General features: G+C 40.8%; 1 protein-coding gene across 1 annotated transcript in view; it reads left to right on the top strand.

Moving 5' to 3' along the window:
• stox1 (storkhead box 1) overlaps positions 1-27002 on the top strand; it is a 97790-nt gene that overhangs the window by 63271 nt on the left and 7517 nt on the right. The window contains exon 2 of the mRNA XM_039737763.1: positions 22714-22866. Coding sequence (XP_039593697.1) covers positions 22714-22866 — 153 coding nt within the window. The remainder of the gene's footprint in view (positions 1-22713; positions 22867-27002) is intronic.

The following is a 27002-nucleotide window of genomic DNA, read 5'->3' as shown; positions in this document are numbered from 1 at the left end:
AAAATCTAGGATATGAGAATAACCTGACATGGCAGATTTAAAGCACAAACAAGCCATGATATTAAACAATTGGCAAGGATTGTTTTCTAATTAATCAACTGGGAGGGAACAAAAAACTTGCAGCCACTGCAGCCCTCCAGGACTGACTTTGCCCACCCCTGTCTTAAACTATTCCTTATGCGCACGGGCATGACAGTCTTTTAAAACAAATATATACATAAATGCAGTTACTGTATACTTTTTTTATTATTTTTTATTTTTATTTTTATTTTTATTAATTTTATTACAATCCATACAAAGCAATCAAGATTTTACAAAAAGAAAAATTGAGTTAAGAACAGATCGATCCCCACCCCTGAGAGAGAGAGCAAGCCAAATAACGTTAAATTTAAGGCTTGTAAACATACCTAAATTAATAAATTCTCTGTGCTTTATTAACTAATTTTAAAATATTACTGATTAGATCCTGCCATGTTTTGAAAAAGGTCTGTACAGATCCTCTAACTGAGTATTTGATTTTTTCCAATTTCAAATAATATAACACATCGGTTTCCCACTGACTTAAAAGAGGAGAGTTTGGATTCTTCCAGTTTATCAGAATGAGTCTGCGTGCCAACAGTGTGGTGAATGCAATCACGATTTGTTTGTCTTTCTCCACTTTAAGACCCTCTGGAAGAACCCCAAACACAGCTGTTAATGGGTTAGGAGGGATTGTGAGTCCAAGGCTGTCTGAGAGGTAATTAAAAATTTAGGTAATTAAGAACCTGGACACAAATAGAAGAACATACACAGGCTTGGACCGCAATAGAAGTAAAATCCTGCAGTACTTCTTTGTATTCCTTGCTTTGTGCACCAATAAACACACGTTATCGGCAATACACTAATAACCCAATTGTGCTCCACTCACTTAGAATCTGGAACCAATGTAGAAAGCATTTTAAGACAGAGAAGCTTCTATCTGTGGCACCTCTGCAAGAGAACCACCTCTTTCAACCTTCACAAACATATGCAGTTTTTAATATCTGGAAAAAGTTTCGAATTAACTTGCTTAGAGATCTTTATATAGACAACGTCTTTGCATCCTATGAACAATTACATTCCAAATTTAACATTCCAGCTACACATTTCTTTCACTATCTTCAAATCAGGAACTTTGTTAAACAGAACCTTCCAGATTTTCCTCATCTTGCACCCTCAACCATGCTGGAAAAATTATTGCTCAATTTCAAGGAGTTAGACTCCATCTCTGCAATATATAAAATCCTTTTACAATCCCTCCCTTTCAAAGATCCAAGAGGACACTGGGAAAAAGATCTCTCAATTAATATATCAGAAAAGGAGTGGAAAGTAGCAATGCAGAGAATTCACTCGAGCTCCATATGCGCAAAGCATACAATTATACAACTCAAAATTCTATATCGAGCACATCTGTCTCGACTAAAACTCTCCAAAATGTTTCCAGGGCAAGATCCAACCTGCAAACGTTGCAACAAAGTCCCAGCCTCAACAGGTCACATGTTCTGGGCCTGCACCAAATTAACATTATTCTGGACAAAAATTTTTACTTTTTCTTGCTATTATACAGTTGTGCTCATAAGTTTACATACCCTAACAGAATTTGTAAGATGTGTACCATACTTTAAAGAAAATAGGACTGAGCAGGCAGAACACATTTCATTTACTTATAATAGAATCCAAATTAAACTATAAGGCATCACAGAACAGCACAACTATTAAACAAAACATAGTAATTTGGAAAATAATTAGATGGTCCTTGTTCAAAAGTTTGCATACTATTGCCCCCTTTTGTGATAGTTGTGGATGATGCCCTTCATTTTCTCAGCTGGTAGAGCTGCCCATTCTTCTTGGCAAAAAGCCTCCAAGTCCTGTAAAGTCTTGGGTTGCCTTGCATGAACTGCACATTTGAGATCTCCCCAAAGTCAGTCAGTCATTATCCAACCCGCTATATCCTAACACAGGGTCACGGGGGGGTTCTGCTGGAGCCAATCCCTGCCAGCACAAGGCAGGAACAAACCCCAGACAGGGCACCAGCCCACTGCAATCCCCCCAAAGTGGCTCAATGATATCGAGGTCTGGAGACGTGATGGCCACTCCAGCACCATCACTTTTTGTTCTTTTGTAGCCACCGAAACATCAACTTGGCCTTGTGTGTTGGATCATTGTCATGATGGAAGATCCAAGTGCCTCCCTCGCACAGCTTTCAGACTGATGAACGCAAGTTGTCTTCCAGTATTTTCAGGTAACGTGCTACATTCATCTTGCTGTCAATTTTCACTAAGTTATCTGTGTGGCTGTAGCTCACACACCCCCAGGACATCAGAGATCCACCTCCATGCTTCACAGTCGAGATGGCGTACTTTTTCGTCATGGGCTTTGCTGCGTCCTCTCCAAACATAGCGTTTAAGGCTGTGACCATAAAGTTCAATTTTGGTTTCATCATTCCAAAGGAGTTTGTTCCAGAAGGCTTTTCTATATGTGGTTTGGCATATTGTAAGTGGGCTGTTTTGTGGCGTTGGCTCAGTAAAGATTTTTATTCTTGCAACTGGACTGTGCACTGTCCAAGTACCTCCTTATTGTTCATCTCGAAGCAACAACAGCTCTTGTTTGCAGAGAAATCTGTATTTCAGCTGAAGTGGGTTTTTCTTGGCATCTCGACAAATGAGCCTGGCAGTCGTGGCTGTAGTTAGTCTACCGGACTGTGGCTTGAAAACAACAGGACCCCTTAACTTTCCACTTTTTCATCAGAGTTTGAACACTACTGACAGGCTTTATCAGATCTATGGATACCTTTTTTTTTTTTTTTAACTTTTCCTGATTTATACAATTCAACAACCTTTTCTCTCAGGTCCTTTGACAGTTCTTTTGCTTTCTCCAAGGCTTGTTATCCAGCAAAGTCAGTGCAGCTCACAGACACTGAGTATAATCAAAGCAGTTACAGGTGTGGACGCTGTCTCTTAATTACCCTTAATTTGAACCTGTGCACGTCAACCTGTGTGTATGTTATCAGGCCCAACACTCGAGGGTATGCTAACTTTTGATCAGGTCTATTTGGGTGATTTGAGTTATCATTATGATTTACAAAGGGCACACACAATTATGTGAGTCCCTGAGCCCACTCCCTAATTAAAAGGAAAGGTTTCTGCATGATTACTTATATTTTCCAAACAATGGCCAATTTTTCACAAATTCTGCCATTGTACATAAACTTACGAGCACAACAATATGTTAATGCTTAATAAGTTGTTAGTGCCTGTGCTGTAGTGCTCAAAACACTTGGGTACAAAATCTTTTCCTAATTAAATCAGCTTTATCTAAATATACTGTTTAAATTAAAGATCAAATCTTGATATGTCCACATATGTTAAAGAAGGAAAACCATTTCATGGGGTATAATTACTTTTCCATATGACGGATTTAAAATGAACTTGAAAGACTATTAATGAGCTGTTTTGTCCTATTATTTAAAAATATACAATATGAAATGCAGTACTGGGTAATGTGGTGCATATTGTATCTAGTCATAAAAACTATAAAAAGAAATATTCTGTATGTTCCACAGTACATTGTACACATTTACTGTACATTTGCTCTGTGAGATATAATGGCTTTCCAGGTAAGTACAAGGCTTTGGAAAACAAGAAGCCATTATCACTTTTGCTCCATTTCTTCAAAGGTTTACCGCTTGGATTAGGAATCTCGCTTTTGGTGTTCTGTGCTGTTTGTCACACTCTGCATTTCACGCTTCAGTGCAACCCACTCGCAACGAAGAATGGCGCTCTGACAAGCAATTAGAGGTTTGTGACACATGTATTATTATTCATCACAGGCCCGTGCTAGATCAACAGACAGGCAAGTGATCAAGTAAGAAGACCCTCTTTCAGGACTCCAGTTTTCCATAACTGACATCTTGTAGTCTTCACTAAGGCCTAACGTCAGGTGACACAGAACACTTAACAGACTTTATTTTGTCACTGAACAAGAATTAAGGGAACAAACACAAGCCACGTGTGAAAAAGTAAGTACACCCTTACAGCTTTCATATTGTCATGGCTTGGTGTTACAGTATATAGTCTTGCCCAATGTACCCAGTGTTGCCCAGGTATATTTATAGAATGGATTAAGTAAAGAAAGCAAAGGTTTGTGTGTTTTTGAATGGTGGCTATCTTGTTATTGCTGCCTATCCCATCTGTCATCCACACTGCCTCTCTATCACAGTCACTGCTCTCATGAGTCGAGAATTTCTTTTCAGGTCCAATTGGATTCCAGAATTTTGTTAACTTCTTGCTCAGTTGTAACCATGAATGCGGTCATGCCTGACTCGCCTGCTAGTTCAAGGTAGGCAGCCCGTAGTATTTAAATTATGAAGAAAAGTCGTTTGGGGCTTTGGGGTTTGTGGCTAACTCGCGCCCTGTTGTAGTCACTAATAGAAAAGACACTATATTTTATTTAACTTTACTTACACTGATTACAGACCATATAATATGAGACCATCACAAACATGCATAATAACAGAACCAGTATAATTCATTAGCAGATATTTTACAAGAAACCTGTTTAGCAAAAAGATTAAACATGTATAAAATGAGTTGAGAATAATTGTAGGGTCAAGATGTTACCTCTGAACCTCTCAGCCTCTGGAGAAGTAGGACAGTCATATTCTTCATTGTTCTGAGACTAATAGACAATAGGAGAATAAGCAAAAGGGGGACAGTTTTTAAATGAACAGGTTGGATCCTAATGGCTTTAAACTTGAGAAGAAAATAGTGACAGTGAGCATGTTATAAACAATGATTTTTACATATATAATACATATGAAAATTGCTATCTATCTATTATATAGTGCCTTTTTTATCTATCTATATATCTATCTATTGTGAAAGGATTCAGACAACACAGGAAAAGGTTTCCGGACAGCTGCCCGTATACTTGAAGTATGGCTGAAAAAGATGAAGGTTTGGTTCATATTAAACTGGTCTTAACAGATCTCAGTTGAAAAATGAACAAACAGACAAGCAATCATGGCGGTTTTAAAGTCGGGCAGGGGAAGAGATGTCATCAGGGCAGGAGCCGGAAGTGATGCCATCAATTTCAAGTGAAAATTCCCTTGGTCGGTCTAACAGTGAAAAAGAGAGAGGATCAGTGCACTCTGCCATCCTCTTTACCTTCATTTGAGCTGCCTCCCATGTCTATCTATCTATCTATCTATCTATCTATCTATCTATCTATCTATCTATCTATCTATCTATCTATCTATCTATCTATCTATCTATCTATCTACAGTGGTGTGAAAAACTATTTGCCCCCTTCCTGATTTCTTATTCTTTTGCATGTTTGTCACACAAAATGTTTCTGATCATCAAACACATTTAACCATTAGTCAAATATAACACAAGTAAACACAAAGTGCAGTTTTTAAATGATGGTTTTTATTATTTAGGGAGAAAAAATCCAAACCCACATGGCCCTGTGTGAAAAAGTAATTGCCCCTTTGTTAAAAAATCACCTAACTGTGGTGTATCACACCTGAGTTCAATTTCCGTAGCCACCCCCAGGCCTGATTACTGCCACACCTGTTTCAATCAAGAAATCACTTCAATAGGAGCTGCCTGACACAGAGAAGTAGACCAAAAGCTCCTCAAAAGCTAGACATCATGCCAAGATCCAAAGAAATTCAGGACAAATGAGAACAGAAGTAATTGAGATCTATCAGTCTGGTAAAGGTTATAAAGCCATTTCTAACGCTTTGGGACTCCAGCGAACCACAGTGAGAGCCATTATCCACAAAAGGCAAAAACATGGAACAGTGGTGAACCTTCCCAGGAGTGGCCGGCCGACCAAAATTACCCCAAGAGCGCAGAGATGACTCATCTGAGAGGTCACAAAAGACCCCAGGACAATGTCTAAAGAACTGCAGGCCTCACTTGCCTCAATTAAGGTCAGTGTTCACGACTCCACCATAAGAAAGAGACTGGGCAAAACGGCCTGCATGGCAGATTTCCAAGACGCAAACCACTGTTAAGCAAAAAGAACATTAGGGCTCGTCTCAATTTTGCTAAGAAACATCTCAATGATTGCCAAGACTTTTGGGAAAATACCTTGTGGACTGATGAGACAAAAGTTGAACTTTTTGGAAGGCAAATGTCCCGTTACATCTGGCGTAAAAGGAACACAGCATTTCAGAAAAGAACATCATACCAACAGTAAAATATGGTGGTGGTAGTGTGATGGTCTGGGGTTGTTTTGCTGCTTCAGGACCTGGAAGGCTTGCTGTGATAGATGGAACCATGAATTCTACTGTCTACCAAAAAATCCTGAAAGAGAATGTCCGGCCATCTGTTCGTCAACTCAAGCTGAAACGATCTTGGGTGCTGCAACAGGACAATGACCCAAAACACACCAGCAAATCCACCTCTGAATGGCTGAAGAAAAACAAAATGAAGACTTTGGAGTGGCCTAGTCAAAGTCCTGACCTGAATCCAATTGAGATGCTATGGCGTGATCTTAAAAAGGCGGTTCATGCTAGAAAACCCTCAAATAAAGCTGAATTACAACAATTCTGCAAAGATGAGTGGGCCAAAATTCCTCCAGAGTCCTTTAAAAGACTAATTGCAAGTTATCGCAAACGCTTGATTGCAGTTATTGCTGCTAAGGGTGGCCCAACCAGTTATTAGGTTCAGGGGGCAATTACTTTTTCACACAGGGCCATGTAGGTTTGATTTTTTCTCCCTAAATAATAAAAACCATCATTTAAAAACTGCATTTTGTGTTTACTTGTGTTATATTTGACTAATGGTTAAATGTGTTTGATGATCAGAAACATTTTGTGTGACAAACATGCAAATGAATAAGAAATCAGGAAGGGGGCAAATAGTTTTTCACACCACTGTATCTATCTATTTGATTTGGTGCATTTGCTGCCCATCACTGTCAGTTTAAACTTGCTGAGGGAATAATTACAGAGAAAGGTAAAAACTAGTATTAAATATAAGAGAAGCACCAAGTCTTTCATTTTTGCCATTGACTAGTCTGTCACATCACGTGTATAAATAAGCCCGAGATTCGGTTTATGAGTGTCTCCTATTGCTGCAGGTAGTACCTCTGGCATGGTAAAACATAAGAAGCCTGCTGTCAGACGTTGCTGCATGGAGGGCAGGGTGAACACTCTGATCTCTGTCTTTCTCCTTTTCTCTCTCAAACAAAGGCTGTATTTTCCTTGCCCACTTGTCCTCATCCTGACCTGAAATGATCTCGGCCAACAGACGCTGATAATGAAACAAAACAGTTGTTGCACTCGGCCCACCTCCCCGACTGGGGCTCTCTTTAATCATATGATCTCGCTGAACTGGATGAGTGAATGCTGGATGGCTGCGAGTGCTAAGCTGAGTGACCAAGTGCCTGAGTGAGTCTCTTTGTGTCTATGATGTCATGTAATCAGAAAAAAGGAGGGATTACATAACCAATTCTGTCAGGATTCTCAATGAATAAACAGTATTGCCATCTTATTGTTATTTTATTGATACTTTACAAAGCACAGCAGGGCCTATTTAGAATTAGATCTTTTCAATGTGGAGGAACAAACCAGAGAACACATACAGTCAAGGTGAGAATGGTCCAACTTCATGTCATTCAAACCCAGGGCTCTGTCCATGTTGTAGTAGCTCTAAGCACTCCACTATCATGCTACCTTATGCATACTTATATACTGGGTGAACTGGGCTTTCTTGAGCAGTTTGCAACCCCAGATACAAACATAGAAGATGAAAATGATAAAAAGTGGCTAAAGGGAACAGCAAAATACAACAAAACAGAAAAAAAAACCAAACATGTCTTCCCTCTGTGCCTAAATAGACTGCAGTTACACCTGACTTATCCATTGCTTCTCTTACTGTTCACCTTCTAATATTTTATCTCTCCTTCCTCCTACTAGCTGGCTGAGTCCATGTTGTCAGCTGCCTCCCAACTCCAAACACCTTGGGCTAAAGGAATTAAGGGCATCGTTCTGGGTACCCTGCTTTATCAGTCCCGGGGTCCCAGAACAGTCTGGTAGAACTCACCTGCTGAGATTGTAGCGTTCTCTAGTGGTCAATAAATGTACTGCTACCTCGATCAGATTCACAGAACTTTCACATTGCTTTAACTATAGTCTATGGGTTCACAAATGGCATCTGGTGGGGCATGAACCATATTTAGAGAGGAAAACCCAAAGTGACAACCACTTAGCACTTCAATGGCAGGAGAAAAGGACAATGGGATGTGGTAAAGTGGCATCTGTTTAGTGTTGTAATGGGCTACAGACAGTCTCTACTTTAGGACTGACAACCACTGCTGGAGTGCAACAGTCCACACAGACAGTGTGCCCAGGCACAGGGCATAAACCCAGGATTATGGCATGTCCACTGCAAAGCAGTATGCCACCCAAGAAAATTTCTTAACTGTGGCTAAGGTTTCCCAGACTTTAAGAGAGGTTACCACCTGGTAGGCACACTGGAGTTGGTCTGTATCAGTTCTTTTTTTTTGCCACCTACCATAGTTTTCGATATTGTTCATTTAACATTTTGACTCCTTTTTTATTTCCATTTTGTCATTCTGTAAAATTAGCAAGGAAATCCTAATGGATGCAGTTAATAGTTAAACACATCCTTTTTTTATGAGGAAGTGCGTAGGATTCAGGAACTGACTTCTGTATATGTGTTCATCAAAATCTCTGAAGATCAACGCTGGCCAGCACGTTCTGGCATTTCATGTAGTAAACTGTCCAGATGAGGGGTTGTGTGGTGGCTCCTTGTGCCTTCATGGGTTTCCTCCACTTACTAAAATGTTCATGCTGGATAAACTGTTAAGATTAACGTCTTCCCCACATAGTTGAGTCTGGCTGTGAGTGTGAGAGTGAGTGTAGCCCCCCGTCCACTCCAGCTCATTTTAATCTGTGCTGAGGCTTAACAGGAGGTGTGGACATAAAGTCAGTGTTGACTTCTTCGAGTAAATCGGCAATGGATGCTTCTGCTTCTAGTCTGTTATCAATGGCATGAGTAAGATAAGAAAGCACTGCTCTGTGTGCGTCAGTGGTGTCTCTGAATTAAGGGCAGATCCTTCTCACTCCTCAACAGATGGTGCTGTTATGCAAAAATTAATTAAGTAGCAAATTCAAATTATTCATCATAATGAAATTTTTTCCAAATGTTCCTGATATACTTGATGCAATTTCTTATCTAAAAATGTTTTTCTGGAGTATGTGAAATTAGCCTGTTTCTGGGTTGCTGTAGCAGGCCCTTAAACCTTGAAGCGTTTTATGCACTTGCAGCCTAGTGTTGTGTGGTATACAATTACTTTAAAAGTACCAGACTGCCAAAATTTGAATCCAGTGCTCCACCAGCAAATATGGAAGTTCGCACTCTGACCACCCAAACCCTTCCTTGAAGCAATGTGTGAGTGAGTGTTGTTAAGGCAAGGGGGAAGACTCCTCATTATATTATACATCTGTGAGCGATCTTGAAACTCTGAGGGGGAGACCATTTCCCCACCTCCACAACCCACGCTCTTTTATTACACTATATCTGCAAACGTGAAACTCTAAGGAGGACCTGCAGTATCTCGTCACCCCAGCCCACCCTTAGTTATAACATGCATATATTGGCATGCTTGATTACCTGGGGAGGGAAAGCTTGATTAAGAAATTGTGAGCCTTGGAAGAACCCTTGCAGAATTAGGGGATGGTGTGGCAGTCAGGATGCCTCTGGCCCTGGGCGAGCGGATTGCAGTAGAGCAGGGTGGTACACATGTGCGTGTGTGTTTTGTGTATTGGCTGGGGTGGTGAAGCAGTTGGGAGCTGGGGCAGGGAGGAAACAGGGTGGGGAGTTATCTGTTATTTGCTTTAGTATCAATTTGGCATGTATACCAAGTGCCAAAGTCAAAATTTTAGGATCGACCCAACACTAGTGCGGCCTAGAGTTTCCATTTTGACTTTGCAGCTTGAGGGCCAGAGTGTACAGTATTTAAGTTAGCTACTGACTGATCAGTTTGAGGTGCAATTTAAAGCATGTGTGACCTGCACATGTCTCTGTTTTGGAGACATTGTTCTTGTTTGCATGAATTACACATCAGCTATTTATGTACAATACAATTTACCACTTTGCCCATTAAAGAAGAATGAGAAATTTAAGAATACAGTGATCCCTCGCTATATCGCGCTTTGACTTTCGCGGCTTCACTCCATCGCGGATTTTAACTGTGAGCATATGTAAATGTATATCACGGATTTTTCGCTGGTTCACGGATTTCTGCGGATAATGGGTCTTTTAATTTATGCTACATGCTTCCTCAGTTTGTTTGCCCAGTTGATTTCATACAAGGGACGCTATTGGCGGATGGCTTAGAAGATACCCAATCAGAGCATGTATTACATATTAACTAAAACTCCTCAATGATATGTGATATTCTTCCCGCGCGGTGCTTTATTGTTTGCTTTTCTCTGTCTCTCTCACTCTTTCTGCCTGATGGAGGGGGTGTGAGCAGAGGGCTGTTTGCACAGAGGATACGGACACTCCTCTACAAAATGCCGCTTTATCGCGGTGCTTCGGCATACTTAAAAGCCCAAAAGCACGTATTGATTTTTTGATTCTTTGCTTTTCTCTCGCGCTCGCTCTCTCTCTCTCTCTGACATTCTCTGCTCCTGACGGCGCTCCTTTGAAGAGAAGATATGTTTTCATTTTTTTAATTGTGAGAAAGAACTGTCATCTCTGTCTTGTCATGGAGCACAGTTTAAACTTTTGACTAAAGGGTGTTATTTCATGTCTAGAGGGCTCTAATAATGTTAACAGTGTGGGAGAGTTTATAAGGGCTTAAAATATATAAAAATAACCATACAAACATATGGTTTCTACTTCGTGGATTTTCATCTATCGATTGAGGAGGGATTACTGTAGCCATTTTAGTTTATTTATGGTGTTGAATATTTGATATTGATGTTAAGATATCTTATAATTCTGTTCTTTGGTGCTTGTACTGTATGACAAATTAATATACTGATCTTCATATTAGAAGTTTTTTTTTCTTTTGTCATTACTCATCTGACAGCTTCTTTCTCCCCCTCACTCCTTCATATGAGATTCACTAGAGTCATCTCCTTCCTCGGCCAGTGCTGCTGCCACTACTCCGATCTTCCTCAGTGTTTTCCAATTATCTTTTCTGTGTCGTTGGGCCCTTGAGCAAGGCCGTTAACCTGGAATTGCTCCATCCTGGTTATGACGTTAATCTGCATCCAGCCCTGCATGTAGGCCCTCCAATTGGCATTCTGGCCACCATAAAAAAAAAAACCTCTCACTGTTCCAGTCCATCCCAACTTGTGTGGTGCTGAGGTGTCACCTGTTGCATGGCTGCACTCGGGTTCTAATCTGGGATCCTGACTTGGTTCGTCATGTGGTGAGTTTGGCAATGTGCTGTATCAGCGCCTGCTCCTAACCTCTCTGCCTCTCTCTCTTTTCTGTGTTCACTGCCTGCACATTCATACCACTGGCTCTGCCTCACACCGCTTACTTAGGGTCAGAGGTAACACCATTTGGAATCACTTTTCCAAAGTCCGTCAGCCAATCTGTGACTCTCTGGCATTCACATACCCATGCCAGTGGATTTAAGCAGAGGAGCGAGTCTTGTTAGGTGTGCTCTTTACATGCAGGTGAAGAGAAATCCACTGATCTTGACTTTGATGACGATGCTGTGATCTTTGCAGAGTCAATGGAGGCTCTGATCGGGGCGCTAGGGAGAGAGGAGTCTGAGTGTCTGGGCTTGCAAGTGTCCTGATAAAAACCAACATCCAGGGCTCTTGGGCATGGCCATCAGTAGTGTGTCTGTCTGTGGAGAGAGTGTTGACCTCATTGAGAGGTTTACTTACCTTGGCAGTGACATTCACGTGTCTAGTGACTCTTTCAATGAAGTCTGTAGATGGATTGGGAGAGCATGAGGGGGTCATTTCTTCGCTGGAAAGGGGTGTGTGGCTCTCCCGATTTCTCTGCAGACTTACCAGGTCCAGTCCTAGTGCTTCCTGTTTTGCTATATGGTTGCGAGACATGGGCACTATCCAGTGACCTGAGATGAAGACTGGACTCCATCAGTAATGTGTTTCTTCAGAGAATCCTTGAGTACTACTGGTTGGACTTTGTGTCAATGAGCGATAGGTTACAGAGTGCCAAATGAGGCACATCACCTGCATTGTGAAGGAGCTTCAATTACAGCACTACAGCCATGTGGCATGATTTCCCGAGTGGGATCCTGCTCACAGGATCCTCATTGTTGAAGACCCAAGCAGCTGGACCAGGCCAAGAGGACACCCACGTAACACCTGGCTGCGACAGGTAAATGGTCATTTCCAGAGGATGGGACTGGACAGCGTGTTTGCCTGGGGGGTTGCCAATCAGCTGTTTTGTTTTTGTGCTGGGTGCGCCAACACACTGTACCAGTTCATGCTCCCCAACTCAACCTGACCTGACCTGATGGTTCTAACGCACCGCCAGTGGCTTTCATTCATTTTCTGACCACATACTGTTGCAGTCGGCACAATGTGTTTGCTCATCTCTTTCACGCTCACACTGCATGGAGTTCATTTATGGCCTTTCTCAGGAGGACTCTTCCCCTTTTGACAATCCACAGACACATTTGCAGTGTCTTTTCCCAGGCCCATTTGCTCAGCCCTCCAGAATATTCATGCCATAATCACCCCTGGTTGGGATTGCTGATGGTTAGAAGGTAATTTTCTTCGTGGGAGTTGTGTTTTTGTCTGCCTGTAGTTTACTTTTTGGTTTCATGTGTGTACAGTCTAATAAAAAGCATTTAAATTACAACTCCACCCAAAACAGCAGTTATTTGTGTTCACACACTCTATACAGGCAGGAGCAGGTGAATCACTGGGCTGAGGAGTGGGACTGCAGGGGGTTATGCTTTTCCAGCTTTTGTTTACATTCTCGTGATCAACTAAAGCAAACCCCAATCAATCAATCAAACATGTTATTCAATCAATCAGCCCCATTGCAAATGTGATTATAATATGCCCAGGTTTACAGCAATAAAAGAGTAAACTGACTATTAATAATCCTATGGAGGAGGGCTAAACAACATCCTTTTTTTTCCTTCTTAGCATTGATCTACACAAAATTTAACGTGCCAGGGGTTAAGTTCCTGAAAAAACACAGTTGTGGAAGCATAGATCCTTTAGAGGAATAAAATGAGGATAGATCCCAGTGGGATATCTGATTGGGAAGAGATGAGGTTGAGCAGACATGCTGGGTCTTCACTCTCGCCCCTCAAGGCTGATAATGATCCTTCCACAGGTTCATGTATAGAAACCTTGTTACGACCTCTTCAGTAGTCCAGTTCTATTGTCTCTAGGTGCTCCACCAGAGGATGTGAGAGACCGGAGAGGAGCCAATCAGAGGACCTCACTGAACCATCCAGTTAGTAGTAGCAACGGGCAGCATATACAAAGGGTGAGGACTTAATCAGTGCGAACATGTGAGCCACACTTACTGAGAATTCCTCATTTGTGGAGAACAATTGCAAGCATTGGTGCAACAGAACAGAAGTGGGCTGAGCTCACAACCTGGGGTAGGGGGATTTGGGCGGCAGCACCAGTACTCTGGATGATGTCAATGGAGATGGGGTTTCTGATGTGGCCTGTCTGGGGTCTCCTCCATCAGGAAATCCAGGATCCAGTTGCATAGGGAAGTGGTGTATCCTAGCAGACTTAACCACCCTATGATCTATGAGTCCACATCTACTGTACAGGATAGCTAGTCATCAAAAATGGGTTTGAATTATACTGGACGCTTTTCGCCAACCATCTTCCTAGGCCATTTGAGGATTTTGGAGAGATTTGCCATTTAATTTGTTAATTTTCCCAGTAGATAGCATTCACTTCTGTTCCAGTTTTGGGACAGTCTCGAGGAGAAGTGCACCCTCTGAACACTTCAAGAGAGTTTTTGATTAACATATAACCCGAGTTCATATTGTATATGGTCAAGACTATTGTAATTCTGTCATGTACCACTGCATTGTTAATAAAAGTAATTTCCAGTTTGGCTTGGTTAGAGAGTAGCTCCCTTGTCTCAGTATGTGTCCAGTTTCTAAAATATATAACACAGCCTAATGTTTCCCTCTTGTTTGTAGAAATCCTCAGGCTAGAAACCAACACATTAACCTCTATGTCTCTTATGACCTGGTACTAACATCGACATGCCTTAAGTGTTTAGCTTTAATAGTCTTGTCCTGGTATGTTGAGAGCTTTTGTTCACAAACATTCAGTGAGATGTTAGGCTTACAGGACTCAGACTAGGCTTTAACCTGGGAAGTTGTTTGGTTGAAGCCAGCATTTACTTCTATGTGCTCTCAACTTGGTTGTCTGCCATTAAATTACTGGGATAGGCTGCATGTATGAAATGGACTATTGCTGTTCAGAGAAAAGCACTTCTTCTTCAGCTACGCTGGCTGAGACATGTGTAATCGCAAAGCCCATACTTGAGTCCCGGCTGCTGCCAGGGAAGATGAACAACAGAGAGGGGGCTTCATGGAGATGCTCCATCTTTAAATCTCAAGTGAGACTCACTCGACCCAGCAAAGGGTATAGCATTATACTTAAGTTAGTGGGAAATTTGGTGCATGCCCATTTCTATATCTTAACCTTTGTAGGCGGCGTTAAGCCAGTGGTACATTACATGGCTTCTATTTACTGGAGATGGCTGCGTTTGCTGATTTCATTGCCTGAGGTTTTCACATTATATAACACTGGATGACAAATCTGGAGACTCTGTGATGACTTTCCAGCCCAGGTTCACATTTCCAAAGTTATCACAAGCGCTCCCCTGTGTCTGACAGCCAGTAACATGGTGCCTGATAGAGCCGGTGTTATACAAATGTGTTCCATGATGAAGATTTCAGCCACAATCTCTGCCTTTTATTTGTTTTTTTCCCATTCTGTCATGGTACATAAAACATGAGACATCAGATGAGCCTTTTTTCTGTTTGCAAGGTCTAAAACACCTGTGTTCCTTATTTCTTGTAGCTGCATTATCTGTACTGTCTCAGTTCTTTTCAAATGTAAAGGCCTTTAAATGTAAACCTGTGTTACATCAGGGCAGGTGTGCCCAACTTACTGCCACCTCCAAGCCTGCTATTGACAGCAGCAGCTCTGTTATTATTCAAGCCTGAAGCTCTTCTGTATGTTTGGGGATTTGCTGTTTATTGTAATATTTATATTTTTTGTGAGCTTCCATAACAAAGAATTTCACCACATATTACACGTTCTTTATAATTTAATGTGGCAAATAGAATTGATTTGATTTATAGTTCTTGTTGAGCACTTATTAGCTCTCTATTCTTGCATACACAGGATCTGCCAAATTATTTTAGAGCAAAATCAAACCTGTTTGATTTTCAACTGAGTCTAGTCATTTGGTTCGAGTCACGGGGGACTACACGACTGCAGGTCAGGGGTGTATCCTGCGCTGCCTCTGAATCTTTATGTAAGCAAAGTCAGTGACTGAAAATTGCTCGAAAAGTCGTGTAATTTGACAGGGCCTAAAGGAGTTAAATTCCTCAGTTAGTGAGACACTTTGATGTTTAATGTAATTTGCCTTCTACTCTTTGCAAAAATAGCAGTAACCCAACTGATATGATTGATCTCCCAAACTGAGAAAAGCCTCCTCAAATTCAAAAAAGCCACAAAATAAGTAAAATGTACATATTTGATTAGACATTGAATTCATAATTCATTAATACGTTAATCACCAAAAGGAAAAATGTAATCACAAACAAACCAAAAATCTAATTAAACTGAAAGAAGGGAAATGAATCAAAAGTTTTTAAAAGAAGACGCTGTTAACTAAAAGGAAATAACAGCACACGACAAAAAGGCTAAACAGTAATTTGTTCAGTTGTGGCTCTGCAGCCAAGGATCTGCACTGGTATCTGGTCATCCCATCACTGCTAGAAGGAATGCTACTCCGTTGGGCCCTTGAGCAAGGCCCTTAACCTACAAATTGTGCCAGGGTCGTTGTAAAATAGCTGACCCTGTGCACTGAAGGCCATGTGGAAAGATAATTTTCCCTCTGAGTTTAATTGAAAATCGTTATTAAGGGAAAAATCCCTACATGAATAAAACGAGAGGAGTCTGAATGACCAAAACCTAACAGTATTATGAAAACTAAGAATTCAATATAAAAGACGCAAAGGAGACCCACAAAACAAGTGCCATCTCTGAATGTCTCTAAGAGACTAAAGCCAGATGACTTAAGAAGACTTGAAACAAAAGGAGGAGCACAAAAGGGGGCCAACAACACAACCGCAAACACTTGCTAATGCAGTCCTTCTCGGGGGATTGCGTTACCTGAGGGGGCTGATCCTAGCAGCAGCCCCCCACCCCCAAGCAAATCAAGACAACACTGGGAGTTGGGGATGGGATAGGATGGGTGGCAGGATAAAAGACAAAAAAGAAAATGGAAGTAAGGCAATGGTAAGGGGTCAGGGGAAAATGAAATCACTTAAGGGAAATGAAGACTGGTGGGAAGCATTACTGCAGTCCTGACGCGCTCCTTAAACTCTAAATGAGATATGCCCAGTCTAACAAGAACATAGTATGTAAAATCGCTGTCAAAAATGGCTTGTTTGTTAATGTAAGTAACATAGCAAGTGACGAAAGTAGATCTTGTAACACACGGGAGGTCTTTTGTAGCTGCCTCCCTTAACCAAGGTGACGTAAAAGGAGATGAAAATGTATAAAATATTGGCTTTATTCATAACACTGGTCTGCAAAAGTATTTTTTTTTTTGCTTCCATCAAAAATCTTAGACGTTCTTTTTAGCTTGAGGTAACCAAATCCAAATGTGGTAACAGAATTGCTCTATCACATCCAGTTTTTAGAAATCAAGGTTGAAAATGAAAATAAACACTATTTTAGAGAAGAAAACAATATACGGTCAGGTATACAACATCAAACGAACGCTCCAACAAACCAACATGGACACCAGAGAGCGCTCCAGTTTCCCAAACACCCAACACAAACGGACACGAACACAACTTTAAAGCACAGAGTCTTTTATTGTGGGAAACACTTCCACACCAAGCCTTTTTTTGCCACAATCACAGCCACAAGTTCTGTCTCTCACAAATCACTGCCTCCTCCACTCCTCCTCTCAAGCGTTGTCCACCTTGCTCCCAGAAAATTCTTTTATCTCCCACCCAGGAGTGCTTCCGGCCCTCTGTACACATTGTCCAAATGAACTTCCAGGTGAGGTTGGGACCCAGTGAAGTAGGGGTCCCTGCATCACCCACCAGTGGTACCTACAAAATCCAATAGGGCTACACCAAAAAACTCTGGGGGAGATAATGTACTCTCTCTCCTCTGGTCTTTACCTGGCCAGGACTCCCTCGGGATGGAAGAACGTGAACGTCGAGGAATACTATTGGCTGACATAGCACACGTGTGCATAAGACGTGCTGGAGCCTTCCCATCTTGGTTGGAGCATCAGACATCATCTTTGTTATCGTTCATAAGGTTCAATTATTAGTTTAGTTCAGTTACCTGCTCCATCACAGGGTGAACCCTGAACACACTGGAAACTGTGGTGGAAAAGAGGATGGAGGCGCAATTGGATGTCATGATAAAAAATCCCCTCCAGGAGGTGCTGTCTTGAAGCATTTTTAGCCACAGGCTCTTTCCACCACAGTGTGCTAAGAAGCGACTTTGGGGGTCTTTTCTGCCCACTGCTTTCAGGCAATTCAATCCTTCTTCCCGATGTACTTGTTGTGTTCATTTTGAAACATCTTCACAATATATATTTATTTTTATTTTTGCATTTTTTGACTCAATTGTCTCTTTCATGTTGCAGTCAGTGGGCAGCACGGTGGCACAGTGGGTAGCGCTGCTGCCTTGCAGTTAGAAGACCTGGGTTCGCTTCTCGGGTCCTCCCTGCGTGGAGTTTGCATGTTCTCCCCTCTGGGTGCTCCATTTTCCACCCACAGTCCAAAAACATGTAGGTTAGGTTCATTGGCGATTCTAAATTGTGCTTGGTGTGTGTGTGTGTGCCATGCGGTGGGCTGGCGCCCTGCCCGGGGTTTGTTTCCTGCCTTGCGTCTTGTGTTGGCTGGGATTGGCTCCAGTAGACCCCCATGACCCTGTAGTTAGGATATAGTGGGTTGGATAATGGATGGATGTTGCAGTCATTTTAAGGGTCTAAATGAAACCTCTCCCCCACAACACAGACTTTCAGAGTCCTGGCGTGTTTACTTTTAAGCTCTGATGCAGGCCATAATAGCTAAAAGAGACCTTATGTGCCAGTGTGCAATCGATACTGAACAGCTGTGGCTGAATCAGATTTTTGTTTCACTAAATCCAAACATACATGGAAACCAACAACAATTTGACCTGGCTTTCAGGATTCGTGTTTGTTTGACACTAGATTTAATTTTCTAAACGGGCTCCTAAGAATTTAGGTAAGGAAATCCATGTGGGTTAAAAGTCGCCTCTTTTATTATGCAGTGCATTCCTTTCATACACCAAACACATGGAAAAAACGGCAGCAAATCCTTGTTGAATGCTGAGCTTCTAGGCATTTGAGTATTTTACTATGAAGTGTGAATGGTATCTTGGCAACTGGTTTGTTTGGGTGCTTTACTGCTTAAGACGACTCTGTGAAACGAGTAATAAGAGGAAGCTGTAAAAGCAGGCAAATGGCATCGGTAGTATTTAAAAGAGGACATCCTTACGTTTCTGCTGATGGGCAGGGGTGAGCCATCACCGTTGTTAGAGGGTCCAAAGGCAAAAGGACCAAGATCAGCGTGCTATCACTTTCTTATTGATTACAGTGAAATGCAAGAATAAAGCATGAACACCTTTTGAGTAAGAGCTAGAATTACATTTTCAGGTCAAATGAGGTGTTTTACAATTACAAATATTTTAGAACGTGAGATGAAGTTTTCTTACTCAAGGAAACCAGCATACTTAATTGTGCAACTTAGAGCTTCTTTGCTTAGGCAATGTCATGCACGGGTGATTCTTTAACTGCTCAGGGGTGCTACATGATTTATTCTCCTTTTTGCATGTGATTAATTTACGACATAGTGTATATATAAAAAGTCGCATTACATATTTATATCAATTAAATATTTTCTGTTCTGCAAACTATCTATGAGGTGTGATCAAAAAATACGGTGAATGTTTTAAAAAAGAAACATTTATTGCAGTAAAAGATTTACAACTACTAGTCACCCTCAAAATACTCTCCTCTACTTCGAATGCATTTCTCCCAACACTCCTGCCACTTTGCGAAGCAGTTCTGGAAGTTTTCTTTCGAGAGTGCCTTTAGTTGGGCTGTCGTGGATGACTGGATGTCCTCAATGGATTAATATCTTTTGCCTTTCTTGGTCATTTTCAATTTAGGGAACAGCCAGAAGTCGCACGATGCCAGACCTGGCGAATAAGGTGGATGCGCACACAGCGTAATGTTTTTATTTGACAGAAATTGTCGTACTAGAGGGGGGGGATGTGTGATAAGGAGTGTTGCCATGGTGAAGAATGAAACCGTTTCAACATTTTCCTCGGTTATTGATGTTGAAGGACATCCTGATCTCTTCTCGTCTTCAACCGAGTCTGATCCATTATGAAATCAGTCAAACCACTTGTAAACACTCTTAATTGTCGGTGCAGTGTTGCCATACACCAATTTTAACATCTGATGGGTTTCCTGAGCTTTTTGCAATTTGAAGCTAAATTTCATGTTAACGTGTTGCTCGATATCCATTATTAACGATACACTTGAAAAACTCACTTGAACTCAACAGTGGCTCACAAACGACTGACAGGATCAAAGAAGTTGAAACTTGGCTCTAGGATGGACCTGTCAGAACTGGCATTGAGTTGTTTTGCGTTGCTCTTGGATGGTGCTCTGCATCAACATTCACCATACGTTTTGAGCACACCTCGTATGTGGAGTGCAGGTTCCCCTTGTGTGTGAGTAGGTTGTCTACACATATTCTGGTTTCAGGCACGTATGTCTCATTTTTCAAATACATGCAGGTTAGGCTCAAAGACATCTCTAAATTCACTCTGTGTTAAATACGGACGTGTTTGTGTGCCCTGCAATGAACTGATGCCCCTTCCAAGATGGTTTGTTGCTTGTGCCAAGTGCTGCCAAGGTAGGGTCAAGTAGCCTTAAATTTGGATTGAGTATGCTTGAGAACCTGTGAATTATGTCATTTTAAGGGTGGCACAGTGGTTTCCCAGCTTTATTAACACTGGGGTTCAAATTCTGGCCTGCTTACAGTGTATATTGATTGCATGATATCCTTATTTGTATTATTAGTATTGTATATTTTGGCTGACTCCTTTATTCAAAGTGACTTACAGGGCAGGGTGCGGTGCCACTGTTTACAAATTTATAAACCATTTTAGCACAGGCAGGTTAAGTGAACTGGTCAGGGTCACTCCGTGAAGCAGATTGAACTAACAGCCTTGTGGTATAAGTCCACTATAACAGCCTGTTCAAAAATAAGGTGTTCTGTAGGAACCATTGTTTCATCTCATTTCCCAAAGTCCTGAAGGTTAGGATGATTATACATGTGAGTGTAGATTTGTTGAACATTTGTTGATTGGTGTTGATCTGTGAAATTCACCAAAGTGTGTTTTCACTGTGAATTTGCTGTGTTTGCCAGTGACTTCGTTTGCCCAATATTTTCCTGAAAATCTGCGCTATGGCCAGTTTACACAAACTTTTCATTTTTCCCAGTGCCTCATGATGGTTTGCGAGACAAGCAAGACATCACAGAGCTACAGCAACCATGTTGGTACTGTCACACATGTGGAGAACTTCCACTCATGAATAATGTAAGCAAACTCCACCTCACACTTTACAGCACTGCCTGATGTGCTTCATGTGTGCATGAATAATTTATGCATAATAAATGAATAACACATGCATACATGATGTCACAACCTGTTTGGTACTGCAGCCTGATTCATAACCCGTATGCTTTAGGAAAGAAAAAGTAAAAAGAACACTTGCAGTTTTTTTTTTTATCTGAGGAGTACAATAGCTATCTGTCTATATCTATATTACACTTCAAGAGAGGCTCACCGAATCAACAGGCTAATTAAAAAGGGCAGGCTTAGTTATGGGACACAGTCTGGACCCTCTAAAGGTCACAGTGGAGGAGAGGATTAAAACAAAACTGACTGCCATTATGAATGATGCTGCATATCCTCTCTCTGACACACCAACACTTTCAGACAACAAAGTATGCCAAGAAATGCTACTGGGGCTCCTTTATACCAACAGCAATATGTCTGCATAATGCATCACTGGGACTGAGCAGGGCTGGATTAACCATTAAGCAAAATAAGCAGGTGCTTAGGGCATCGAGGGAAGGGCGGCACCACAGAAATTTTCCATTGCCGGATTTGCCATGAACCATACGGTGCAAAACAGCAAAATAAAACATTATTTTATATCTTAATGTTTTGTTTCATTTTGAAAAATACCATTTTATATTACTGTTTATTATCTTCTTATATAATACGCTACTGTGGCTGTCCGTTTGTCTGTCCAGGATTTTAAATCACCTGTAGCTCGCAAACCGTTTCACCTATTGACTTGAAATTTGGTACACATATACTACGTGACGTCTACTATCCACTTTCGGGGCAATGATTTTTTTATTACTCTTTTTATTTTTATTTTATTATAGAATCAACTCTCTGCAGCGCGCAGCAGGGAGGCGCATGCGTATGGGCACCATTCTCATTCTCTACCACCTTCACTAATCATTCTTGAGGCAGATTGAAGACTTAAGTGCCAACTTAAGTGAAAAATTAAAGAAAACGTACTAAGTAATTGCAACACAAAAACTAACTTAATCAGTTTTAACCTGAAAAGATGCACATGAAAGAAGAGAAGCAGCAGGTCACTAGGGTGGAGAAAAGAAGAGCTGCTCAGGGAGCAGGAAGTGCATCAACCTCTGAGCAAATGAATGCTAAACAGAGAAAGAGGATGAAAACTAGGAATGCTCAAGTCAAGTGTATTCACTGCATGTTATCATGCTGTACGCCGCTACTGGTTGTTTATATTTTGAATTAGATATTTATAGGGGCACCAACATTTTTTAAGGTCCTAGGGCCTCTAAAGGTCTTAAATGTGGCCCTGGGAGTGGGACTGCCAAGCCATTAGTTTTCTTTCTTTTTAGTCATTATGGTGTGTGTTCAGACCGTATTGTGTGTATTATTTATGTAACAAGCTTCTGTCAAAAGTCAAATTTACCCCTGGGGACGGATGGATCTATCTATCTATCTATTATATAGTGTCTTTACATCTATCTATCTATTATATAGTGCCTTTACATCTATCTATCTATTATATAGTGCCTTTACATCTATCTATCTATTATATAGTGCCTTTTACATCTATCTATCTATCTATTATATAATGCCTTTTACATCTATCTATCTATCTATCTATCTATCCTTGACTTATGCAGGCTTAGAAAATGGATGCTTCTATCTTTTTTAGGATGTCTCCCTAAATAAAGTTTAAGGTAGCCTCCCTATGGGAGGTCTGAGTGTTTTGAACTATTCTGTTGCTGACTGACTGCAGGAGTTGATATTCCTAAATGTTCAAATTTCTGAAAAAAACGTAATAAATATTTCTTTTTGAATTGCAGGTGATGTAACTCCAGTGCAGATGTCCCCCATTGCACAGTCTCAATTCATCCCCCTTTCAGAAGTGTTGTGCTCTGTAATTTCAGACATGAATGCGGCTCATGTAATAGTTAACCAGGAGTCCCTGATTGAGAGTCTACGGAAACAACATCCAGGTAAGCTGATGAATTAATGGAGGCACGGCAGGTATTGCTGCTGCTTCACAGCTTTTGGGTCCCACCTGTTTACACTTGGTTTTTTTTTTGTGCAGTTTGCATGTGCTCCCTTTGTTTCTTACTACAGTCCTAGGACATGCTGTTTGGTTGATTGCTATCCTGGTCTGAGTGTAATATGGTTGTTCTGTGAGTGACTGACACACCATTCATTGTTAAAGCTACCATCACTTAAGTGATTAATTAGTCCAGAAGAATGATCGAGTTCAGGGTGCATGATAGCAAAACTACTAACTATACGTGTGTTTTGAGGAGAATATGAATAGCTAAACGACACAGATTAAATTTTTCTCCAGGTAGTCAGTTTCTTTTCCTGCATACCCAAATATTTATTAGATTGATCGACAGTACTCGATTCACTCCTTGTGTGCATGTGTGCATGTGTGTGTGTGTGTGTGTGAGCAGGTCCTGTGATGGACTGACCTTTCCTCTACTGCTGGTTCCTGCATTATCTCTGTTGGTGCTAGAATAGACTAAACCTCACTTGTAATTCTAGCTTGGACTAAATGTGTTATATTACATTATATGCCACCTTTGCATTCCAGGTATAATAATTCCATAAGGTGGAAATGAATGGCCTGTTTTTATCAAAATTGTGCAAAATTTATTTTCTGCATTCAGGCTTTTGCCATGTTCTACATAACATTTTCATAACATAACATTACTCACTTTCACACAGAAAATCTTGAGCATTACCGCAATAATTGTCCTTGGAATTTAAGGAATTTCTTTCATTCACACTTCCTGTATCTGGACAACTTCTTAATTTCTTGATATCTTTCATATGTGACAATTCGTAAGAAGTAGCTGGGGGAGGCATTTCATAAAATTTTGTAAAAGACCCCTGACCTTTCACTAACATTTTCTTTCACTCCTCGCTGTCTATGATGGCACTTGTTCTGCTATGGAAAAGATGGATCATCATGTATGATGGGCCTGTTTTCTGATGTCTTTAATCCAAACAGAATTATCATTGGCTTCCTGCACAATGCAGCTAAACCAGGATACTTGGAATTTGAACCTACAACCACTCTGTACAAATGTATACTTGTTTGTATACGTGTGTGTGTATATATATATATATATATATATATATATATATATATATATATATATATAGTATATGTATATATATATAGTATATGTATATATATATAGTATATGTATATATATATATATATATATATATATATATATATATATATATATATATATATATATATATATATATATATATATATATATATATATATATATATATATAATATGTATATGAATATACAGTGGGATGCAAAAGTTTGGGCAACCTTGTTAATAGTCATTATTTTCCTGTATAAATTGTTGGTTGTTGCGATAAAAAATGTCAGTTAAATATATCATATAGGAGACACACACAGTGATATCTGAGAAGTGAAATGAAGTTTATTGGATTTACAGAAAGTGTGCAATAATTGTTCAAACAAAATCAGGCAGGTGCATAAATTTGGGCCCCACAAAAAAGAAATGAAATCAATATTTAGTAGATCCGCCTTTTGCAGAAATGACAGCCTCTAACGCTTCCTGTAGGTTCCAATGAGAGTCTGGATTGTGGTTGAAGGTATTTTGGACCATTCCTCTTTACAAAACATCTCGAGTTCATTCAGGTTTGATGGCTTCCGAGCATGGACAGCTCTCTTTAACTCACACCACAGATTTTCAATTCTATTCAGGTCTGGGGACTGAGATGGCCATTCCAGAACGTTGTACTTGTTCCTCTGCATGAATGCCTTAGTGGATTTTGAGCAGTGTTTGGTCGTTGTCTTGTTGAAAGATCCAGCCCGGCGCAGCTTCAGCTTTGTCACTGATTCCTGGACATTGGTCTCCAGAATCTGCTGATACTGAGTGGGATCCATGCGTCCCTCAACTTTGACAAGATTCCCAGTCCCTGCACTGGCCACACAGCCCCACAGCATGATGGAACCACCACCATATTTTACTGTAGGTAGCAGGTGTTTTCTTGGAATGCTGTGTTCTTTTTCCTCCGTGCATAACGCCCCTTGTTATGCCCAAATAACTCTATTTTAGTTTCATCAGTCCACAGCACCTTATTCCAAATGAAGCTGGCTTGTCCAAATGTGCTTGAGCAGACCTCAAGTGGCTCTGTTTGTGCTTCCTCTGCATCACTCTCGCATACAGCATCTCCTTGTGTAAAGTGCGCCGAATGGTTGAACGATGCACAGTGACTCCATCTGCTGCAAGATGATGTTGTAGGTCTTTGGTGCTGGTCTGTGGGTTGACTCTGACTGTTCTCACCATTCGTCGCTTCTGTCTATCCGAAATCTTTCTTGGTCTGCCACTTCGAGCCTTAACTTGAACTGAGCCTGTGGTCTTCCATTTCCTCAATATGTTCCTAACTGTGGAAACAGACAGCTTAAAGGCTCAAACAAACGATGGCGCGATACACATGCAGAGAAAGGTAAAGAATATGAAAGCAGTAAAATCTGAAAGTATTGTAGCATCCCAGCCAGGCTGAAGCCATTTTTGTTTTAAGTGACTGTTAGGTCTGATTAAGGGAGGGCGGAGTACAGCACAGAAGACTGATAGCAGCGGAACAGCAGATGATCCTTCTTAACGTGCGCTTAGCCACTTAGCCACACTCCCTGCACAACGCGAGCAGAGTTATACGTCCTGTGGGAAAGAGATGTAACCACACCCAGGGCTGGAAATAAAGTATTGTTGTTACAAAAGTTTTAAAATAAAAGTGAAAATAATGAATATGTAACAGTTCCCATGAAACTAACAATCTCCTTAAATTGCATATCCGGTAAACCAAACCTGGGGGTTGTGTGAGTGAAGCGATCAGGGGGCGGAGCCCCCTAGTCTTGTATATAAATGTCTACGCGTGGAAGTGTGTCTCTTTCTGTCTGTCTGTCTGTCTGTCTGTCTTTCTCTCCTGGCAGTGATTGGTGGAGTCGGGGTGAGGGCTCCACCTCTGAGGGATACGCAAGCGAGGCCAGCACGTCTGCAAAACAAAACCTCAGAAGAAAGACAAAGTCTCTTAGGTGGTAATGCACAAGCGATGTGAGCACATCTGCAAAACGAAAACTCCTAGGAGACAAATGCCCAGAGTAGTTCCTTTCATTACCTGACATCACTACATTTCATTTTTCTTTTCTGACGATTTCAATAGTTTCTAGGACCCTGGGCTTTTTACAGCACGGGCTTACACAGCTATTTTTATACATAAATACATTGTGTACACTTCAAGCTCCTTCACTTCTTTCACTTGTTTCTTTTCATTTCCACGCTGGCATTTGAACAGCTGGTAACTATTAAGAAATAAGTAGTGAAAAACAAAAAGGTTTTTCTATTTGAACCATAATAGCATGTGCAAAACCCAACACACAATAAGGTTTCAATGTTTGTAGCATGGTTGTTAGTACTGATCTTCTGTTCTGTTAAGGCTGAGGCGTAATATTTAAATACATTCCGTTATCTCTTCAATTCTGTCAGACTAAATAAACTCTCCAGCCTCCCTGGAGCCTCCAAAATGTTTAACTTAAAGACTGCAGTATGCTGCCATCTAGTGGTTTTGTGCCCATCAAGCACTTCTAACATGGTAGAGTCAAAATTGGATTTGTGGAGTGGCAGAGATGTTGTGGGGCTGGTTGAATCAAAGGATGATGATGATGCGTTACTTCAGTTGTAACACCAAACAGTCAATGATTGTTTGTTGAGAATCAAAAGAATTTACTAAATCATTGTTGCTAAACAAAACCACAGTTATTAGATAGATTTGCCAATGGAGAGAGAAACAAATAGACAGATAGTACTTTATTTGTCCTTAGGGAGACATTTAGCCTTTACAGAAGCCCAGGAAAGATGGAAATATTATAACAAACAACACACCTCCTCAAACACTCACAAGAATTACAAAAAGTAGAAAAAGAAAAAAGAAAAGTCTGATTTGGCTGAAGGTAGCAGAGCAGTCCCATTACAAAGTGATATTAATGTTGGTATAAAGAAACCGCTGTAGCATTTCCTAACTCACTTCTGTTGAATAACATGTTGGCTAAAAGCCTCTAATGCTGGTGTGTTAG

The sequence above is a fragment of the Polypterus senegalus genome, chromosome 1, assembly GCF_016835505.1.
Source record: "Polypterus senegalus isolate Bchr_013 chromosome 1, ASM1683550v1, whole genome shotgun sequence".
Taxonomy (NCBI): domain Eukaryota; kingdom Metazoa; phylum Chordata; class Cladistia; order Polypteriformes; family Polypteridae; genus Polypterus; species Polypterus senegalus.
The sequence above is the reverse complement of the archived record's forward strand: the minus strand, read 5'-3'. Positions and strand labels throughout refer to the sequence as shown.